The 20,973-nt window shown below is 51.0% G+C and overlaps 1 protein-coding gene across 25 annotated transcripts in view; it reads right to left on the bottom strand.

The window, feature by feature from the left end:
• FANCA (FA complementation group A) overlaps positions 1–20,973 on the bottom strand; it is a 74,618-nt gene that overhangs the window by 17,531 nt on the left and 36,114 nt on the right. For 9 of the 25 annotated variants that reach the window (XR_002519370.2, XM_031658011.1, XM_021932319.2 and 6 more), the window contains 10 exons: positions 17,808–17,881; positions 15,224–15,337; positions 13,001–13,137; positions 11,578–11,648; positions 11,181–11,274; positions 10,853–11,040; positions 8,072–8,168; positions 5,922–6,098; positions 3,583–3,656; positions 969–1,097 (listed from right to left, as the gene is read on the bottom strand). Coding sequence is in view for 15 of the 25 variants with exons in the window: in XM_031658011.1 (XP_031513871.1) it covers positions 969–1,097; positions 3,583–3,656; positions 5,922–6,098; positions 8,072–8,168; positions 10,853–11,040; positions 11,181–11,274; positions 11,578–11,648; positions 13,001–13,137; positions 15,224–15,337; positions 17,808–17,881 (1,155 nt within the window). In the remaining 10 variants the exon portion in view is untranslated. Of the gene's footprint in view, positions 1–968; positions 1,098–3,582; positions 3,657–4,746; positions 5,421–5,921; positions 6,099–8,071; positions 8,169–10,852; positions 11,041–11,180; positions 11,275–11,577; positions 11,649–12,999; positions 13,138–15,223; positions 15,390–17,807; positions 17,882–20,973 lie in introns of those variants that run through there. The other 16 variants (XR_004179690.1, XR_004179689.1, XM_031658014.1 and 13 more) reach the window with 16 other exon arrangements.

Below are 20,973 nucleotides of genomic sequence, written 5' to 3'. Positions count from 1 at the left end.
CACTTGCCATCTGTACTGAATGCTGAAGCTGTAACACAATAGTTTGGAGCTGCAGGCAAGAGCCGCTGGGAGCGAAGCCTGGACAGCCCCAGGTCCACTCCGTCCATCCTTCTGGTCCACACGCAACACCTCAGGAACTGCTCTGTCCTGAGAATCCCTCTCAGATGGAGAGAGGCCCAGTATCTGCTAGGCCATTTGTGCCGTGCTTCACACTTGCTCACCTTGAATACCAGGTGACAGAACAGGAAAACGTTGTTGCCATTTTTTTTTTTTTGAGACAGGTCTTGCTCTGTCGCCCAGTCGGCTCACTGCAACCTCTGCCTCCTGGGTTCAAGCAATCCTGCTGCCTCAGCCTCCCAAGTAGCTGTGCCTACAGGCGCACGCCACCACGCCCAGCTAATTTTTGTATTTTTAGTAGAGATGGGGTTTTACCATGTTGGGCAGGCTGGGTCTCGAACTCCTAACCTCAGGGGATCCACCCACCTCAGCCTCCCAAAGTGCTGGGATTACAGGTGTGAGCCACCACGCCCGGCCCAAAGTTGTTGCACTTAACAAGTCTATACACATAAAGAAACAACCGATTAAGGAAGCTTGCCTTTATTTTGTACTGACTTAGATTTGCCATGTGATATGCTCGAGTGTACTTTGCATAACACAATTGGAGTGAGAGAAAAATGTATTCTTAGAGCTGCCATGATTTCAAGTAAGGCCTCATTGGTGTGTGACGGTTAACACTGAGTGTCGGCTGGACTGGGTTGAAGGATGCAAAATGTTGATCCTGGGTGTGTGTCTGTGAGGGTGTTACCAAAGGAGATTCATATTTGGGTTTGGGCTGGGAAAGGCAGACCCACCCTTAATCTGGGTGGGCACCATCTAATCGGCGGCCAGCAAAGCCAAAAACTCCCCTTTGTATATATCCTATTAGTTCTGTTCCTCTAGGGAACCCTAATACGGTGTGTGCTGCTAACCTTTGGTGGAAATCCATCAGAGCGTTGACAAGAATGGTACACGCAGCCTCCAGGTCTCCGTCACAGCCTCCTGAAGCAGAGGACTTAGGGAGAAAGTGCTCATAGATCGCCCACTGGTGGAAGTCCTGCCTGGAACAGCAAACACTGACATCAATTCTGAGAAATGCTTCGCGACCAGCAGTTCCCCATAACCAGGGAGTAGGCCCACAGTAAGGAACACACAGCACTAGTGAGAGCTGGGTTGAGACTGGCAGCTCGGGACCTCGGAATAGGAATGAGACCTCACTGTCTGCAGGGTGGGGTGCCTGGGACTGTGGGAAAGGCCTGGTCTCAGGAGTGGCCTTTGTGAACCGCCCCCCTTCCACTGATCAAAGGCCACTCAGGATGACATCCTCCTGGGTAACTGCTGGCCACATAGCGGATGAGCTTGGTGAACAGAACAGGTAAGCACAAAAATGTAGGCTGTAAAGTCACCTGAGGGCACCTGAGCTACTCACAGGCCCACCGGCAGGGGATGGTGAAGCAACCTGCGTCCAGACTGTGGGCTCTGTGCATATGGACAGGAAAGGGCTCAAGGACACACTCACTCAAAACTGTGGTGGCTACACCTATAATCCCAGCACTGTGGGAGGAGGCCAAGGTGGGAGAATCGCTTGCGCCCAGGAGTTTGACATCAGCATGACCAACATAGGGAGACCCCATTCCTACCGAAAATAAAAAATTAGCTGGGCATAGTGGTGCCCGCCTGTGGTCCCAGCTACTGAGGAGGCTGAGGCAGGCGGATCGCTTGAGCTCTGGAGAGGGAGGTTGCAGTGAGCCATGACTGCAACACTGCACGCCAGCCTGGCCAACAGGGTGAGACCTTGTCTCAAACAAACAAACAAATCTGCAGTGCGCAGAACCATCAATACTGCAATCCATTTACACAGAAAGAGCCAAAACCAGGAAAATGCAACCATGCAAATGTGAGTGCTAAGGGGTGTGTGCTCTACCCACACTGTCTGGAACTGGCACAGAATGTATCTAAGTATCACTTAAGTAATTGAGAAAAGAAAGAAAATCCCAGGAACACATCTCAACACGACTTCCACGTAGCAGTGACCTGAGTGGTAAGGAGAGGTCCTCACGACCCCACGTAGCAGACCAGTCCCTCCCTCTGACCTCCTTAGATTCCACCCCAGAGAGGAGCCAGGAGGAGAAACGGGAGTGTGTGGAGGAAGCACCTGCAGAGCGGGCTTGGCACAAACCCCGAACCATCGGCACCCATTTTGCCACAGGCAGCAGCGAGTTGTTGTTTTTGTGGCCCCCGTTTTCCTTTTCCTATTACTTCTATTGGTTTCATCCAGAATCTGATGCCAGGATCCAGGCGCAGGAGACAGTGCTGCATGTGCCTGGAGGGCCCCTGACGGCCAGAAGGACGAGGAACACAGGGTGGCTGATGCCAACCCTCTCCTGAGTCTGGGTGTGGCAGGCACCCCGAGGCTCATGTACCCAGCAGGATGCTCCCTGTCTGCAGTGACCACATTCCCCTCTCCCTGACCTCCACCCTAAACTCCACAGCCTCAAACCCAAGGGCCCTCTGGGCTCCCTACTCCTATGTCCAGAACAGCACAACTGACCTCTCCAATGGTCTCAGTCATCAGCCCTGGGACCTAGGGGGGTTCAGTGTTTCATTTACCCACTTCCTGGTGCCCCCATGTCAAGGCCAGCACCTCTCCTCAAAGTCTGCACCACCTGCTCCACACCAGCCTCTTCTCCTCCCTGGTCATTTCCTCTCACACGGCCCTGTCTGGTATCTCCAGAGCTCATTCCTACCTTTAATCTACTTCTGTGTCTACCTGCGTGTTGCCAGGGCCAGGACGCAGGTGTACAGCTCCTGGAGAGCAGCCACAGCCCAGCCAGGGCAGGGTGAAGTCTAAGTGGGTGCCCTCAATGTGCCACATCTGCCCTCGATACACAGGTGCCATATGAGCAGCCTTGTCTCTTTCCCTCTATACTCGCTGCTTCTAGAACACTCTAGAAGTGTCTACCACATGGTAGGAGCTCAGTAAATGTTTCTTAAATAAAGGAATAACAATTGAAATTGGGCACCCCTCCCGGGTGCCCCCACCACGTGGAAACTTTACGTTCAATTTTGCTTTAATAAATCTTGACACCAAAAAAACAAACAAACAAAAAAACAATTAAAATTGTGCTCAAAGATTAACAGTTAAACAAAACATTAAATTGAGGATAAAATGTCAAAACATAGGCTTTAAGACAGTGTAGAAAACTGTAACACTTTAAAGGGAAGCTCCTTTTTCTTTTGAGATTGGATCTCACTCTGCTGCCTAGGCTAAAGTGCAGTGGTGTGATCTCAGCTTGCCGCACCCTCTGCCTTCCAGGCTCAAGCAGTGTTCCTGCTCTGCCTCCCAGCTGGCTGTGATGACTGGCATGTGCCGCATGCCCAGCTGATTCCTTTTCTATTTTTTGTAGAGATGGAGTTTCCCTGTGTTGCCCAGGCTGACCTCAAACTCCTGGATTCAAGAGATCCTCCTGCCTCAGTCTCCCAAAGTGCTGGGATTATAGGTGTGAGCCATCACGCCCGGCCAGGGTAGCTCTTTTCAACACATACCGTTCAGTATTTGAAAGAGCATCAGCTTCAGGTTTAATTTCCAGCTCCAGGTGTAACCAGTCTTGGTAAGTTAACTGAGAGAAAGGGAGCAGTTCAATACAATGAGGACAGAACACACAATCCACCGCAGGTTTATAAAACAGTTTGTCATTTCATCTCATACGCAGCCCTCCGTGTCCCTGTGTTATAATGAAATTGCAGCTGAGAGTTCTACAGGAAAGAAACTTTAGTTTTGTCAAGAATTGTTTCTTACAAGATTTCCCTAGCACAAAGATGTTAGCGCTGTAATCCTTTATTTCCAAGTATAAAAGGGCTATTTTAGTCTGGGCAACATAGTAAGACCCCATCTCATTTAAAAATTGCCTGGGTACGGTGGCTCAAGCCTGTAATCCCAGCACTTTGGGAGGCTGAGGCCAGCAAATTGCTTGAGCCTAGGCAACATGGCAAGACCCCGTCTCTATAAAAGATTTAAAAATCCGCCAGGCATGGTGGCACGTGTGTGTGGTCCCAGCCTCTTGGGAGGCTGGGGCGGGAGGATCGCTTGAGCCCAGGAGGTCAAGGCTGCAGTAAGCAACAGAGTGAGATCTATAAAAAGGAAAAAAAAAAAAGAAAAAAGAAAACAACAACATTCTACAGCTATTCACAGTAGCATACCTTCATTTATTTTTGGAAACAGGGTCTGCTGCCCAGGCTGGAGTGTGTGCAGTGATACAATCGTAGCTCGTGGCTGGCTCTGCCTCCTGGACTCCAGCATCCTCCCCCTCAGCCTCTCAGATGGCTGGGACTGCAGGTGCACATCACCATGACCCAGTAAGTTTTTTAAAAACATTTTTAGTAGGCCAAGCGCGGTGGTTCATACCTGTAATCCCAGCACTTTGGGAGGCTGAGGCAGGCGGATCATGAGGTCAGGAGATCGAGACCATCCTGGCTAACACGGTGAAACCCCATCTCCACTAAAAATACTAAAAATTAGCTGGGCATGGTGGCGGGCGCCTGTAGACCAAGCTACTTGAGAGGCTGAGGCAGGAGAATGGCGTGAACCCGGGAGGCGGAGCTTGCAGTGAGCTGAGATTGCGCCACAGCACTCCAGCCTGGGCGACAGAGTGAGACTCTGTCTCAAAAAATAAAATAAAATAAAATTTTAGTAGAGACAAGGTCTCACTATGTTGACCAGGTTGGTTTTGAACTGAGCTCAGGTGATCCTTCCGCCTCGGTTTACCAAAGTGCTGGGATTGTAGGCATGAGCCATGGCGCCCGACTTGTGTTAACATGTTTCCTGTTTGTAAATCTTAAAACAGTTCCAAGAATCAACAGGGACTAATTTCAATATGTTGATTTGTGGACTAATCTCCAAACCTCACATTGCAGGAAAAGCAGCAACACTCCTGCCGCGCACTCCTATCTGGGTAAAGGCCGAAGCTGCCGAGCTCCGCACAGGGACACCCACAGATGCGGCACAGCCAAGGGAGCAATGCAGGAAGATTCCCTCCGAGCTGCTGGTGGGCACAGAGCTATTCACTGCCTCCTTTTCTTTTTCTACTGTGCCTGGTCATCATTCCTCACATCAAAACACAGCATCATACTTACTTTTGTGTAGCTAACATAGTTAACAATAAAAAAAGCAGAAAAAGTAGTACAATAACCTTGAGGCTTTTGTACTACTAACCTAGAGACGCCACTCAGCGTCTCTAGGCTCACTCCTGTGCGCCTGGCGGGCGCCTGTAGTCCCAACTACTGGAGAGGCTGAGGTACGAGAATCGCTTGAACCTGCAGAGGCTGCAGTGAGCCAAGACTGCACCACTGAACACAGCCAGACGTTGTCTCAAAGAACATTATCACTAAAAATAAAAAAAAGAAGTTTGTGTTGGGAGAAACTCAGAAAGTATAGCAGGGTTTCTCTGTATTTATTAATTTATTTTTTTGAGTCAGGGTCTCGCTGTGTCATCCAGGCAGGACTAGAGTAGCGTGATCTTGGCTCACTGCAACCTCCACCTCCCAGGCTCAAGTGATTCTCCTGCCTCAGCCTCCCAAGCAGCTAGAACTACAGGTGCACACCACTGCGCCCAGCTAATTTTTGCCTTTTTTGTAGAGATGGGGTTTCACCATGCTGCCTGGGCTGGTCTCAAACTCCTGAGTTCAGGTGATCCACCTGCCTTGGCCTCCCACAGTGCTGGGATCACAGGTGTGAGCACCGTGCCCAGTCTCTGTGGCACGTGAGGCCACAATGATGTCAGTCAAGGTTCCAATCAAACCACCTAGGTGCTGCTGTTCTTGCCTCTGAGGAGACAGTCTGCACACACAGGATGTGGCACGATGCAGGGGAAGGAACGGTGACCTACATGAACATCTTCCTCTTTCAACAGCTCTCGGAAGGTTCTGTGTGTCCAGAGAGAGAGGGCAGCTCTCTGCCAGTCTGCGGAAGGAAGGTACAAGGGTCTCCAGGAAAGGCTGGCTGCGTCCTCTTGAGAAAGAGGCTGTCGGGCCTCTGAGAACAATCTGAACACAAGGAACTGAAACTGAAACAGACAGTGTCGTGCAAGTTTCACTGGGAGCGGCTGAGCCGATGCTCAGGTGGAAACAGACCAGCAACAGCCAAGCCACACACACAGCCCCACGTTCAGGGGGCCTCAGTCCAGCCCCTGGGAGGGGGCAACACACAGCCCCACGTTCAGGGGGCCTCAGTCCAGCCCCTGGGAGGGGGCAACACACAGCCCCACGTTCAGGGGGCCTCAGTCCAGCTCCTGGGAGGGTGTAGAGCCCCTCAGTGGTCATGGCTGTGCACAGCACTCCAGGGAAGAGACGTTCCTGCCATCTGACTGTTTCCTTGAGCTAAATGTCTGGAAGCAGAACTGCAGGAACAAAACTGCCTCCCAGGGGTAGGGCTGGTTTGGTCCTGGGTCGTGAAACCGCCCATCTCTAGGCCTTTACCAGGAATGGCGTTGCCACCAAAAGCGCACACCACTGGACAAGCGAGACACACTATCGGTGCTGCGTGACCTGTCCATCTCTGCCTCTAAGGAGACGAGAGCCTCCCATGTTTACAACCAGACTGCTCCAAGGACGGGACCGTGTCCATCTCTGCCCCTGAGGAGACGAGAGCCTCCCATGTTTATAACCAGACTGCCGTCCCTGCCCAGCGCGCTGGGTGGGGACCATGCTGCCCTCTCCTAAGCTCCAACACCATGTTTTCTTTAAAAACTTGGCACCAGAGGCAAAGTTCCTCAGAGGAAATAACTGGAAATATGTGCACCCTGGATCCTCAGGGGCTGCTCCCAGATTCTGACTTAATTTATCTGGAAAGGGGCCAGGAATCTGTAGTTTCAAAAGCTTCTCAGGTGATTCCCATGTGAAGTCTGCAGTTGAAAACCACTATTTATTTATTTATTTATTTGAGGCGGAGTCTCACTCTGTCGCCCAGGCTGGAGGGCAGTAGTGCAATCTCAGCTCACTGGCAAGCTCCGCCTCCCGGGTTCACGCCATTCTCCTGCCTGAGCCTTCCAAGTAGCTGGGATTACAGGCGTGCGCCACCACACCCAGCTAATTTTTGTATTTTTAGTAGAGATGGGGTTTCACCATGTCAGTCAGGTTGATCTCAATCTCTCGACCTGATGATCCACCCACGTTGGCCTCCCAAAGTGTTGGGATTACAAGTGTGAGCCACCGAGCCTAGCCTAAAAACCACTATTTTATACTTGAGGCGTTCATTAAAATCCTATAAAAGGACAACACTGGTTTCAGTGTCATTTCACCTTTGCTTTTGACATTCAGGGTTTCCAATGCTCATCTTTAAATTCCTTTGTCTGGGCCGGGCACGGTGGCTCATGCCTGTAATCCTAGCACTTTGGGAGGCCAAGGTGGGCAGATCACTTGAGGTCAGGAGTTTGAAACCAGTCTGGCCAACATGGTGAAACTGTCACTACTAAAAAATATACAAAACAATTAGCCGGGCGTGGTGGCAGGTGCCTGTAATTCCACCCACTTGGGAAGCTGAGGCAGGAGAACTGCTTGAACTTGGGAATTGGAGGCTGCAGTGAGCCGAGATCGCACCACTGCACTACAGCCTGGGCTACAGAGCGACACTCCATCTTTAAAAAAAAAAAAAAAAAAAAATTCCTTTTTCTGAACAATGTAAGGAACATTTACTAGACGAGACGAATGAGTATTCTTCTTTCCAGAGAAAGATACTTTTTATGAATACTGATCTTTTAATTCATCTTTCCTATAAATACCAACATCTATTTCCTTACAACTACAGACGTGTAGCTGTCCTCATACAATTTCACTTTACACTCACAGAACAGAAGAAAAGGCAGCGCTCAGCAGTCAGGCTGCCCAAGCAGACAGTAGAGGTGGCCACAACAGCCAGCCTGACGCAGGAGCTGCCCTGAGATGGGCATGAGGCGGCAGCAGACCTCGGCCTTCCGGTCTGAAAGCTGCGTAAACCTGAAACGTACAGCAGAATGGAAAAATAGGAAATGACTGAACCCACCTTTTTAATAAGGCCTGGAGATAAGCAGCTGCGCAAAATATCTCGTGACTGGGAAGAAAACTTGCACAGAGAGTACGAAATTGCCGCTGTACAAAATCTGAAAACAGAAATTATAACATGTAAATGTTATCCATACAAAATAAGGGATGAAGGAAAAAGTTACTTTCAACTTCACAAAACTGAGTTTAGTGCATTCTAAACTGGATGACCTGAGCATTGGTCCTTGGTTTTTTGGTTTGTTTGTTTTGAGACTGAGTCTCGCTCTGTTGCTCAGGCTGGAGTGCAATGGCACCACCTGGGCTCACTGCAATCTCTGCCTCTGGGTTCAAGTGATTTTCCTGCCTCAGCCTCTCAGGTAGATGGGATCACAGGCTCTCCCACCGTGCCCAACTAATTTTTTCGTTGTTGCTGTTATTGTTTTTTGTTTTTTTGAGACGGAGTCTCGCTTTGTTGCCAGGCCAGAGTGGAGCGGCGTGATTTCGGCTCACTGCAAGCTCTGCCTCCCAGCTTCAAGCAATTCTCCTGCCTCAGCCTCCCGAGTAGCTGGGACTACAGGCACCCGCCACCATGCCCAGCTAATTTTTTGTATTTTTAGTAGAGATGGGGTTTCACTGTGTTAGCCAAGATGGTCTTGATCTCCTGACTTCGCGATCCGCCCACCTTGGCTTCCCAAAGTGCTGGGATTACAGACATGAGTCACCGCACCCAGTCAATTTTTAGATTTTTTTAGTAGAGACGGGGTTTCACCATGTTGGCCAGGCTGGTCTCGAACTCCTGACCTCAAGTGATCTGCCCACCTCAGCCTCTCAAAGTGCTGGGATTATAGCGTTAGCCACTGTGCCTGGCCCAATCTTTGGTTTATTTTTTCTTTGATACAGGGCCTTACTCTGATGCCCACGCTGGAGTGCAGTGGCACAATCACAGCTCAGGGGATCACTTAAACCCAGAAGTTCAGGACCAGCTTGGGCAACATAGTGAGACCCTATCTCTCACTAGCTGGGTGTGCGGGTATGTGCCTGTGGTTTCAGCTACTAGGAGGCTGAGGCGGGAGGATCACTTCAGCCTGGGGGACTCAGCAAGAAATGTCTCATTTACTCAACATACGTACCTACAGTAATACCCATGTGAAAAATTCTCACTTGTAACCAAGAACGTCAGAGAGATTCCATGAGGCAGCGGAGATAATGCTTCTGTTTTTCAGATGCATATCTGAGCTGGGCGTGACGCTCACGCCTGTAACCCTAACACTTTGGAAGTCCAAGGTGGGCAGATCACCCGAGGTCAGGAGTTTAAGACCAGCCTGGCCAACATGGCAAAATCCCATCTCTACTAAAAATACATAAACTAGCTGGGTATGGTGGTGCACACCTGTAGTCTCAGCTACTCAAGAAGCTGAGGCACAAGAACTGCTTGAACCCGGGAGGCGGAGGTTGCAGTGAGCCAAGATCATGCTACTGCATTCTAGCCTAGACGATAGAGTGAGACTCTGTCTCAAAAAAAAAAAAAAAAAAAAAACTAAAAACACCAAATATATATTTCATTCTCCCTTTCTTATGCAAAAAGTAGCATCTGAGACAGAGTTCAGTATTTTGCTTTCTTCACTTGGATATATATCCTGAGGCATCTCTGTGTTCCTGAAAGGGGATGGCCCTGTCTCCCCCAAGTCACCTAGACGCCTCCCTCCTCACCAGCTCCCAACTTCTCCATCGGCCGTGTGCCTCTCATGCCAATACCCAGCACTCAGTGTTTGGGGCCTGGGGTGAGTGGGGACTATTTGGTGGGGCCAAGCGCCTGGGAGGGGCTCTGAACCCCCGGAGTACCCACTGCCTGCTCCCCATGGCCCACGTCTAAGGGTGTGGGATCCACACAGCTGCCATCTGACTTCCTCTCCTTGCTCCACGTACATTTCTTGAGCCTCTTCTAAGTTCTCTGTTGTTCAGACCCTGTCATAATGCCAGCTCTCCCCTTTCCTCACAGGGTCTCCGGCATCACAACAGGGCTTCTGTCCCAACCTCGGCTTCCTCTGCCCAAGAGACCCAGGAGCTGCAAGCCAAGCTCCAGAGAGCAATGACCACTGGAGTCTCCCAGCCTTCTGTCCTGGCCTCTGCCTCTGCGTGGCAGCTGCAGGGGTGCCCGTCCTGGCCTCTGCCTCTGCGTGGCAGCTGCAGGGGTGCCGTCCTGGCCTCTGCCTCTGCGTGGCAGCTGCAGGGGTGCCGTCCTGGCCTCTGCCTCTGCGTGGCAGCTGCAGGGTTCGTCCTGGCCTCTGCCTCTGCGTGGCAGCTGCAGGGAGCCCTTGAGGCCCTGAGCAGACCATTCTCGACCACAGGGTCCTTCCTCACCTCAGCACATGGCCCCATCTGCTGAGCCCTAGAGACATAGCCTGAAGTGTACATGTACACACTGGGAAACTGCTCACCACGGGGTGCCGAAGAACCTGACCAGAGGAAGCTGGTCCAACCAAGGGCCAGACAACCCCAAGACAAAACAAAGCAGCTCTCACCAGGACATCAAAGAATGCTTAACGATGTAGACAGTTACTATCTACTATTAATTTCAGCAGTTTAGTATAGTATGATCTCATTTTTATGAACAAAGAAACAAATGCATACATATTATAAACATATGACAGATAAAATTCTGGAAGGATATACACCAAAATGCTAAAAAGTGGTTATCTTTGGGTGGTATGTCTGCATGTCTGTCTCTTCAATTTTATCAAACGAACATGCATCACTTTTCTAGAGAGAGGAGAGAAGACACAACTGTGGAAGAACAGCTCACTTCAGGCAGAAGAGCAAGGAATCCCTCGTCCTACAGGTCAGGAGGCTGTCAAAGAGCGCAGGGACAGGAAGGCCAGCATCAGGGGCAGGAGGACCCACATCCACCTCCGGGAGTGCAGACCTGGACTCACCCAGGTGCACGGCCAGGGCAGCCAATCCCAGCACATGTGGGGCACTCAGGCTTGGGCCCTGCAACGAGAACGAGGGTGGCAGAGCAGACTGCCCTCTTCCCAGCTGGAATTTTCCAAGGCACTGAAGACAAGCCGGGAAGCAGCAGCCTGGCCCTCAGAGTGGGCCCCCAAGGGTGGCCCTGTGAAGCAGAGCCTCACCTGGTGATGGAGCAGCTGGCAGAGCCGGGTGAGCACTGCAGGGAGCACACGTCCACACATGGTCCTCATGAAGAGGGTAGCCCAGGGGCCCTGCCTGCAGGGACAGCCGCAAAACCATCAGTACTGGCCATTCAGTCCTGCACATCCCTACAACAGCTAACCCAGGCACCAGCGGCCCAAGAAACAGCCAAGTTGTTCCCCAAAATAACGGTCTTTCTGGAAGACAACCCATCTTCTGCAGCGCTTCCCGACTTCTGCCGCGACCTATTTGATGAAACTCAGCCTCGCCGCGTGCTCCCGCGGAGACGAGTTCATGCATCCCTGGCCTGCAGCCTTGGCCAGCAGGAGGCGGCACCCAGGGGAGCCCCACCACCCAGGAAGCCGCCTGCGCCTTCACCTCTCCGGGGGAGCGACACTGGAGGCTGCCATCAGGTTCTGACAGAAAGACGTCAGCAGGAGGTCCACAGCCTGTGGAGACACGGTTCTTGTGAGCGCAGCATCCCGGGGACGGGAGCAGCAGGAAGGAAGCCGGCCAGTTCTCCCGCCACAGACATCGCAATTCCGCTTTGCAAACAGAACTCCAAAATAGGCTTATGTTTGGAGGGCACATTACCATGCAAACTGGTATCCAGGCCCCCATTCCCCAATCCTGGGAACAGCAGCCCTCATGTAATTGCCAATCACAAAATTCTATAGCAGCGGGCAGGGTTGGCAAACCTTGTGTGTAAGGCACCAGAAAAATATCTTAGGTTCTGGGGCCACAAACAGCCTCTTTTGCATGTTCTAAAGAGGCAGCTGAGCCCAAGCTGGTCAACAGGATGAAACCCATCTTTTTTTTTTTTTTTTTTTTTGAGACGGAGTCTTGCTCTATCACCCAGGCTGGAGTGCAGTGGCCGGATCTCAGCTCACTGCAAGCTCCGCCTCCCGGGTTCACGCCATTCTCCTGCCTCAGCCTCCCGAGTAGCTGGGACTACAGGCGTCCACCACATCGCCCAGCTAGTTTTTTGTTATTTTTTAGTAGAGACGGGGTTTCGCCATGTTAGCCAGGATGGTCTCGATCTCCTGACCTCGTGATCCACCCGTCTCGGCCTCCCAAAGTGCTGGGATTGCAGGCTTGAGCCACCGCGCCCGGCCGAAACCCATCTTTACTAAAAATACAAAAATCAGCTGGGCATAGTGGTATGCACCTGTAATCCCAGCTACCCAGGAAGCTGAGGCAGGAGAACTGCTTGAGCCCAGGAGGTGGAGGTTGCAGTGAGCCGAGATCACGCCACTGCACTCCAGCCTGGGCAACAGAGCAAGACTCAGTCTCCAAAAAAAAGCCAAGCGCAGTGGCTCATGCCTATAATCCCAACACTCTGAGAGGCCGAGGCAGACAGATCACTTGACCTCAGGACTTCTACACCAGTCGAGGCAACACAGAGAAACCCCATCTGTACAAAAAATGCAAAAATTAGCCAGGTGTGGTGATGCACGCCTTTAGTCCCAGCTACTTGGGAGGCTGAGACAACAGGATCACTTGAGCCCAGGGGGTCGAGGCTGCAGTGAGCCATGATTGTACCACTGCACTCCAGCCTGGGCAACAAAGCAAGACCCTGTCTCCAAAATTAAATAAATAAATAAAATGTAAAAGGAGCTCTTCATACACAAACAGACTAGGGTGGCTGACCCTGGTAGACTGCTGCCTGGCCCTGAACACCTGATACCACACTAACTGAGCAAGTCAAACAGAAAATGAGAGAAGGCTCCTTGAGTCTAATGCTTCTGCCTAATGGAAAATGGTGAAGACCCCCTGCTTTGTTCTGAGCCCCCACACCTACCGTGTATTCCCGTGGCTCCAGTCTCGGCGCGTTGATGCTGAGCTGAATCTTTGATATCTCAGCGCTGCTGTCATCCTCATTGTGGCCCAGGGCAGCCCTCAGTCTTTCAGAAATCACTGCCACCTGTGCCGATATAACTGCAAATGGAGAAACTAGTTAGGGATGATGGGAACCCTGAGAGGAGGGAGGCAGCTGTGGCCTAGAGAGCTCCGCCTCCCATCAAGTGCGATTCCACGGACCCTGCTGGCTGCACACATCCCCCAGTCGCCCTGCAGGTGGCTTGCAGTCCTTGTGGTGGAGCATGTGTCATGGCAAACGCGGCAGAAGCCATCCACTACCTTCTGATCAGCTGAGAGGGGGACATGTTCGTTCACCAACATGAACCTCCACTTTCTATGCTCCCCATCTGAAATCCCATGCCAGCCCTCCAGACACCACGTCTGTCTAAGCACGTGCCGGAGGCTCCATGTTGGCCCAGGGTAATGGGCCACACACAGCCCAACTCCATCATTTGAAGGTGAACACCGCTTTGCTTTTAGAAACAGGACTCACCTGACATTTATCAACCTCTTGCTTAAGCCCTGGAACTTTTCCTCAATGTCCCCCACACTCTGCACAAGCACATCACTGAAAGGCTACACTTAGGAATTGGTGCACTTGGTCTGAGTAAAGACTATCGAGGCACTGCAGCCCCAGCCAGTTCTAACAGTTTTGTGAACATTGCCTCCACGCAGAGCTTGCAGTGAGCCGAGATCGTGCCACCGCACTCCACCCTGGGCGACAGAGCGAGACTCCATCTCAAAAAAAAAAAAAATGCCGGGCACGGTGGCTCACGCCTGCAATCCCAGCACTTTGGGAGGCCGAGATGGGCGGATCACGAGGTCAGGAGATCGAGACCATCCTGGCTAACACAGTGAAACCCCGTCTCTACTAAAAATACAAAAATTAGCCAGGCGCGGTGGCGGGCGCCTGTAGTCCCAGCTACTCGGGAGGCTGAGGCAGGAGAATGGCGTGAACCCGGGATGAGTGGAGACTGCGCCACTGCACTCCAGCCTGGGCGACAGAGCGAGACTCTGTCTCAAAAAAAAAAAAAAAAAAAAAAAATATATATATATATATATATATATAGCCTCCATGTAGGCTGGGCACAGTGGCTCACACTGAAATCCCAGCACTTTGGAAGGCCAAGACGAGTGGATCACCTGAGGTCAGGAGTTTGAGACCAGCCTGGCCAACATAGTAAAACCCGTCTCTACTAAAAAATACAAAAAATGAGCCAGGCATGGGGGCAGGGGCCTGTAATCCCAGCTACTTGGGAGGCTGAGGCAGGAGAATTGCTTGAACCCGGAAGACGGAGGTTGCAGTGAGCCAAGATTGCGCCACTGCACTCTAGCCTGGGCAACAAGCATGAGACTCTGTCTCAAAAAAAAAAATTGCCTCCATGAGCTTCTCTCAGTTCAAATGAAATCAATTCATAATAAAAATCTATGCAAGTTACTCAATTAAAAATATGGCTTGCGGGCCGGGCGCGGTGGCTCACGTCTGTAATCCCAGCACTTTGGGAGGCTGAGGTGGGTGGATCACGAGGTCAGGAGATCGAGACCATCCTGGCCAACACGGTGAAACCCCGTCTACTAAAAATACAAGAAAATTAGCCGGCCGTTGTGGCAGCGCCTGTAGTCCCAGCTACTCGGGAGGCTGATGCAGGAGAATGGCAAGAACCAGAGAGGCAGAGTTTGCAGTGAGCCAAGATGGCTCCACTGCACTCCAGCCTGGGCGACAGAGTGAGAGTCTGTCTCAAAAAAAAAGAAAAAATAAACTGCATGTTCTCAATCCATGATGAACATTTCACAGAAAACTGTCACACGGAAGCAGGATCACAGGGCAGAGAGCCCGTGTGTCCATGTGACGTCTACCCTGGCAGTTAGGATACGGGAAAACACATATCCTAGCCACTGCAGTTTCTTCTCCATCATCATCCGTCCTACTCAGATGCAACTAGCAGAATGTTCATCTTCTGCCAAGGGTCTGTGACGGCCTGAGTAGGACTAGCCTTCCACCTTGTCTCAAAAAAGGTTCCACACCCACCAGCCCCGGGTCAGTCTTCACAACCAAATACTGGACTACTAGCCTGACATCACTACGGGGAAAATGGCCCAGCCACAGAGCCCTAACCACGGGCTGTGCACACGAGGCACAGCGTAAGCCCCCATCCGTCCTCACCGTCACTCTGGCTGGGGTCTGTCATGGAGGCTCTGAGCTCTCCCAGTGCAGCCGTGAGCTGTTCCAGGGGCTCCTCAGCAGAGCTGGGTTCTGCCCTCACTCCCAGGGCTGCATCTGTGAGAAGAAGGAGGAGACCAGATGCAAAGACACTCAACAGGACTCTTCACTGCAAAAACAGAAACTTCACACAGTCAAATACAGAGCTGTGCACTTCCAAGCTGCTGTGTGTGGCAGACAGAGTGACTGGGAGTCTCTGAGGAGGTAAATGCTGTGTTCTCCCTGATGCTAGATGCCACCACATTGGAAATTACATGTATAAACAAGTTTAATAAAAAATTACATTTATAAACAAGTTTAAGAAAAAAAGTGGTTCTGTGTGCACCATTAATACCACTCCACCACTGTGAAAAGCATACACATCGAGGAAAACAAGGAGGGTTGGGGGCTGGAGAGGGTGGGGACAGGATCACGGATAGGTGACCATTTAGTCCCCTGGTTCCTCAATCCCCTTTTTTTTTTTGAGACAGACTCTTCCTCTGTCGCCAGGCTGGAGTGCAGTGCGCGATCTCGGCTCACTGCAACCTCTGCCTCCCGGGTTCAAGCCATCCTCTTGCCTCAGCCTCCCGAGTAGCTGGGTAATATTACAAGCACGTGCCACCATGTCCAGCTAATTTTTTGTGTTTTTAGTAAAGGCGGGATTTCACCATGTTGGCCAAGACGGTCTCCATCTCCTGACCTCATGATCTGCCTCAAAGTGCTGAGATTACAGGCATGAGCCACTGTGCCTGGCCGCCACTTTCAATATAAAAAGGAAGATACACGGCATGTGTTTTTACAGTAAAAAACCTTCACGTTCTGGGCTTGCTGGAGAAGACACAAGCATGACAATGCACTGCTATGCAGTCACACCCAAAATGAAACCAGAAATCATAGGCTCTAGAGCCTGTGCATAAGCCCTATCAGACAAACCATTAGAAACCACCTGGAAGCCACCAGAAGCTAAGAACAAGTGGAACCCAGGGGAAGGAGAACACCTCTTAGGAGAAGCAGACGCCTCACAGCGCAGGGTACACTGCCCTGCGGCCCCTGTAGCATCCCCCGGCACGACTGAGAGCGGTTTCAATGCTGGTAAAAACGGGGAGGGGTCGGACGGGCACCGTGGCTCACGCCTGTAATCCCAGCACTCTGGGAGGCCGAGACAGGGGAATCACAAGGTCAGGCGATCAAGACCATCCTGGCTAACACGGTGAAACCCCGTTTCTACTGAAAACACAAAACACTAGCCGGGCGAGGTGGCGGGCGCCCGTAGTCCCAGCTACTTGGGAGGCTGAGGCAGGAGAACGGTGTGAACCCGGGAGGCGGAGCTTGCAGTGAGCAGGGATCGTGCAACTGCACTCCAGCCTGGGCGACTGAGCGAGACTCCGTCTGAAATAACCAACCAACCAAAAAAAAAAAAAAAAAAAATGGGGGTGGGTCAGGGACCTTTGTTCTTTGCCCATTGAAGTTTCCTGGGTCTCTATGGCTGCTGGAAATTTTCTAAGCTTATTGAAAAAAGGAGCTTTGGCAAACAGAACTTAAAACAGGCCTGTAGCTCATTACAAGAGTCTCATCCAGCCTCCCCGGCCCTGCAGGTGGAAGGGGAGCTAGAAGAACACACAGGGGGCCGGGCACGGTGGCTCACGCCTGTAATCCCAGCACTTTGAGAGGCCGAGGCAGGCGGATCACTTGAGGTCAGTTCGCGACCAGCTTGTCCAACTTGGCGAAATCCCGCCTCTACTAAAAATACAAAAACTAGCAAGGCGCAGTAATGCGCGCCTATAATCCCCGCTATTAGGGAGGCTGAGGCAGGAGAACTGCTTGAACCCAGGGGGCGGAGGTTTCAGCGAGCCGAGATTACTCCGCTGCAGTCCACAGGCCACAGAGCGAGACTCTGTCAAAAAAAAGAAAAAAAAAAGCCCACACGGACACAGCAGCCTCAGATCTAGGCCTTCAGCGCCGAGCGGCTCCCACAGGCAGGTGCTGGCTTCTGCTGGAGACAAAGCCACACTGCAAGAAAAACCAGCCTCGTGATGGCGCCTCCCACTGCTGCCCGTGCAGCCTTCACGGATTCCCAGTGAGGGCCTGGATCTGACCCACAGCTGCACCGCTGCTCCCCAGAGGCCAGAGCCTGCCTTCTGCTCCTACCCGAACTGCGCAACAGAAAAGTGCTGCGTGACTCTCCCCGCAACAGGCTGGAGCCGGCGCTGCGGGCCCCGCGGTGGCCGCCGAGAGCGCACCCGAGTCTGAAGCCCAAACACACCTCCGCGCGGCCCACGGAAAGACGACGAACGACAAAGTGGGGCTGCGCAGGACACACACTCCTTTCCAGAAGGTGCTAAGGGATTCTTCAGGACCCCCAGGTAAGAGCCTGAGCCACGGCTGGCCCTGGGCGTCAGCATGGTGGGCGGACCCTGTACCCACAGCAGCAGCCCGAGCCGGCACAGCCACCCCGCAGCTCACTCGGGCTTTGCTGCACGAGAGACGCTCAAGGTCAGGAAAACGGAAAAGCACGAGTCCCAGCGGGGCAAGCGGCCCAGGAACTCACCTTCCGGCTTCTCTTCAGCAGCGGAGCAGGCCTGGCAGTAGGTGGAGTACAGAGATGGGGGGATTTTATCTGCTCTGGACCACAGGAAAACAATAAAACCAAGTCAGCTATGGCTTAAACTAATTCAAGATTACAATCCCCAAACCTATTATAAAATAAAAACATATTAAATTTAAATAAATTATAAATACTGTGTACACTGAGTCTATGTTTAGAAAAGATTAAAAAATATATAGATTTAAATAGCACTGTTTCAAAATATGTCGTATTAATCACCTATTAATATCTAAAGCGCTAGACCACAAAATACCACCGGTGATTATCCCTGCCAGTGAAATTATAAATTATATCTATTTCTCCCATTCAATTTTTGGTGATTTCCAAATTCGAAACATGAATCTTTGTTAATTTTAATGAATAATACTAAGAAAAATGTTTAGTTCATGTCATTAAAAATAGGCAAAATTGGGCCAGGCGTGGTGGCTCCTGCCTGTAATCCTGGCACTTTGGGAGGCTGAGGCAGGCAGATCACCTGAGGTTGGGAGTTTGAGACCATTCTGGCCAGCATGGCAAAACCCCGTCTCAACTAAAAATACGAAAATTAGCTGGGTGTGGTGGTGCACGCCTGTAATCCCAGCTACTGGGGAGGCTGACGCAGGAGGATCGCTTGAACACGGGAGGCGGAGGTTGCGGTGAGCCGAGATAACACCATTGTACTCCAGCCTGGGCAACAAGAGCAAAACTCCGTCTCAAATAAATATATATATATACATATATATAAATTGGCCAGGCGCGGCTGCTCACACCTGTAATCCCAGCACTTTGGGAGGCTGAGGCAGGTGGACCCCAAGGTCAGGAGATCGAGACCATCCTGGCCAACATGGCGAAACCCCATCTCTACTAAAAATACAAAAATTAGCTGAGTGTGGTGGCGTGCGCCTGTGATCCCAGCTACTCAGGAGGCTGAGGCAGGACAATCACTTGAAACCAGGAGGTGGAGGCTGCAGTGAGCCAAAATTGTGCCACTGTACTCCAGCCTGGGCAACAAAAGAGACTGTCTTTAAAAAAAAAAAAAAAAGACACAGCACCAGACTGCTTTGCATCCAAGATTTATCAAACCTTAAAACACTGAATTCCTCTACCAAACAAAATGTTTCAGAGATCACAAAAAGGAAAGCTGCTCGATTCACTGTATGAGGCAATAAGACCCTGATGTTGAAGCAGCCAAGATGCTACAGGGGAATCACACTGATGCAAAAACACGCAAAATACCAAAGCCAGTAGTTTATTTATTTATTGTTATTTATTTATTTACTTTTGAGATGGAGTCTCGCTCTGTTGCCCAGCCTAGAGTGCAGTGGTGCGATCTCAGCTCACTGTAAGCTCCGCCTCCCGAGCCTGGGTTCACACCATTCTCCTGCCTCAGCCTCGTAAGTAGCTGGGACTACAGGAGCCCACCACCATGCCCGGCTAATTTTTTTATTTTTAGTAGAGATGGGGTTTCACCGTGTTAGCCAGACTGGTCTTGAACTCCTGACCTCAGGTGATCTGCCTGCCTCAGCCTCTTGAAGTGCTGGGATTTACAGGCGTGAGTCACCGCGCCCGGCCAGTCAGTAGTTTGTAAAACAAAAAATTATTACCAAGCAGGAGATATTTCAGGAATACAAGGATATTCCAACAGTAGGAACAAATAAACGTAATCAATCACATTCACAGATTAAAGGAGAAAAGCATGATCATCTTAAAAAGAGGGAGAAAGCATTAATTCAGCCCTGAGTGGTGGCTCACTCCTGTAATCCCAGCACTTTGAGAGGCCAAGGCGGGCGGATCACTTGAGGTCAGGAGTTAAAGACCAGCCTGTCCAACACAGCGAAACTCCACTAAAACACAAGAACTGGCCAGGTGTGTTGACGGGGCCCCTGTAATCCCAGCTACTCGGGAGGCTGAAGCACAAGAATCATTTGAACCTGGGACGCAGAGGTTTCAATGAGCCAAGATGGTGCTGGTGCGACTGCACTCCAGCCTGGGCAACAGAGCGAGACTCTCAAAAAAAAAAAAAAAAAGAAAAGAAAAAAGGGTCAGGCACGGTGGCTCATGCCTGTAATCCCAGCACTTTGGGAGGCTGAGGCGGACCGATCATGAGGTCAGGAGATTGAGACCATCCTGGTTAACACAGTGAAACCCTGTCTCTACTAAAAATACAAAAACAAAATTAGCTGGGTGTGGTGGTGGGCGCCTGTAGTCCTAGCTACTCGGGAGGCTGATGCAGGAGAATGGCAAGAACCCGGGAAGCGGAGCTTGCAGTGAGCCAAGATTGCACCCCAGCACTCCAGACTGGGTGACAGAGCGAGACTCTGACTCAAAACAACAACAACAACAACAACAGGCATGAGTTCATGCTAAAAATCCTTAGCAAATTAAGAGGGAACTTTCTTAACAGATAAGGGTAAGCCAGGTACAGCGGCTCCTATTTGTAATCCCAGCACTTTGGGAAGTTGAAGCAGGAGGATTATTTGAGGCTAAGAGAGAGAGATAAGCCTGGGCAACGCAGCAAAAATCCATGTCCTCAAAACATTTAAAAAATGGCTGGGCGTGGTGGAGCACGCTTCCAGACCCAGCTACTGGGGAGGCAGAGGGGAAGGACTGTTGAAGCCCAGGAGGTCAAGGCTGTAGTGAGCCATGACTGTACCGCTGTGTTCCAGCCTGGGTGACAGAGTGGGACCCTGTCTCAAAACAATTCAAAGAAATGATCCCAGAGAATAAACTTATTTTAAGATTAAAGACATGATTTTTGCAGGGCATGGTGGCTCACGCTTGTAATCCCAGCACTTTGGGAGGCCGAGGCGGGTAGATCACAAGGTCGGGAGTTTGAGACCAGTCTGGCTGACATAGTGAAACCCCGTCTCTACTAAAAATACAAAAATACAAAAAAAGAAAAAGAAAAAAAGGCTCTTTCTCTTTTTGATCTTTTTTTTTTTTTTTTTTTGAGACAGAGTCTTGCTCTGTCACCCAGGCTGAGTACAGCGGTGCAATCTTGGCTCACTGCAAGCTCCGCCTCCCGGGTTCACGCCATTCTCCTGCCTCAGCCTCCAGAGTGGCTGGGACCACAGGCGCCCGCCACCATGCCCGGCTAATTTTTTTGTATTTTTAGTGGAGACGGGGTTTC

Source organism: Papio anubis, chromosome 18 (assembly GCF_008728515.1).
Source record: "Papio anubis isolate 15944 chromosome 18, Panubis1.0, whole genome shotgun sequence".
In the NCBI taxonomy this organism is placed as follows: Eukaryota; Metazoa; Chordata; class Mammalia; order Primates; family Cercopithecidae; genus Papio; species Papio anubis.
The sequence above is the reverse complement of the archived record's forward strand: the minus strand, read 5'-3'. Positions and strand labels throughout refer to the sequence as shown.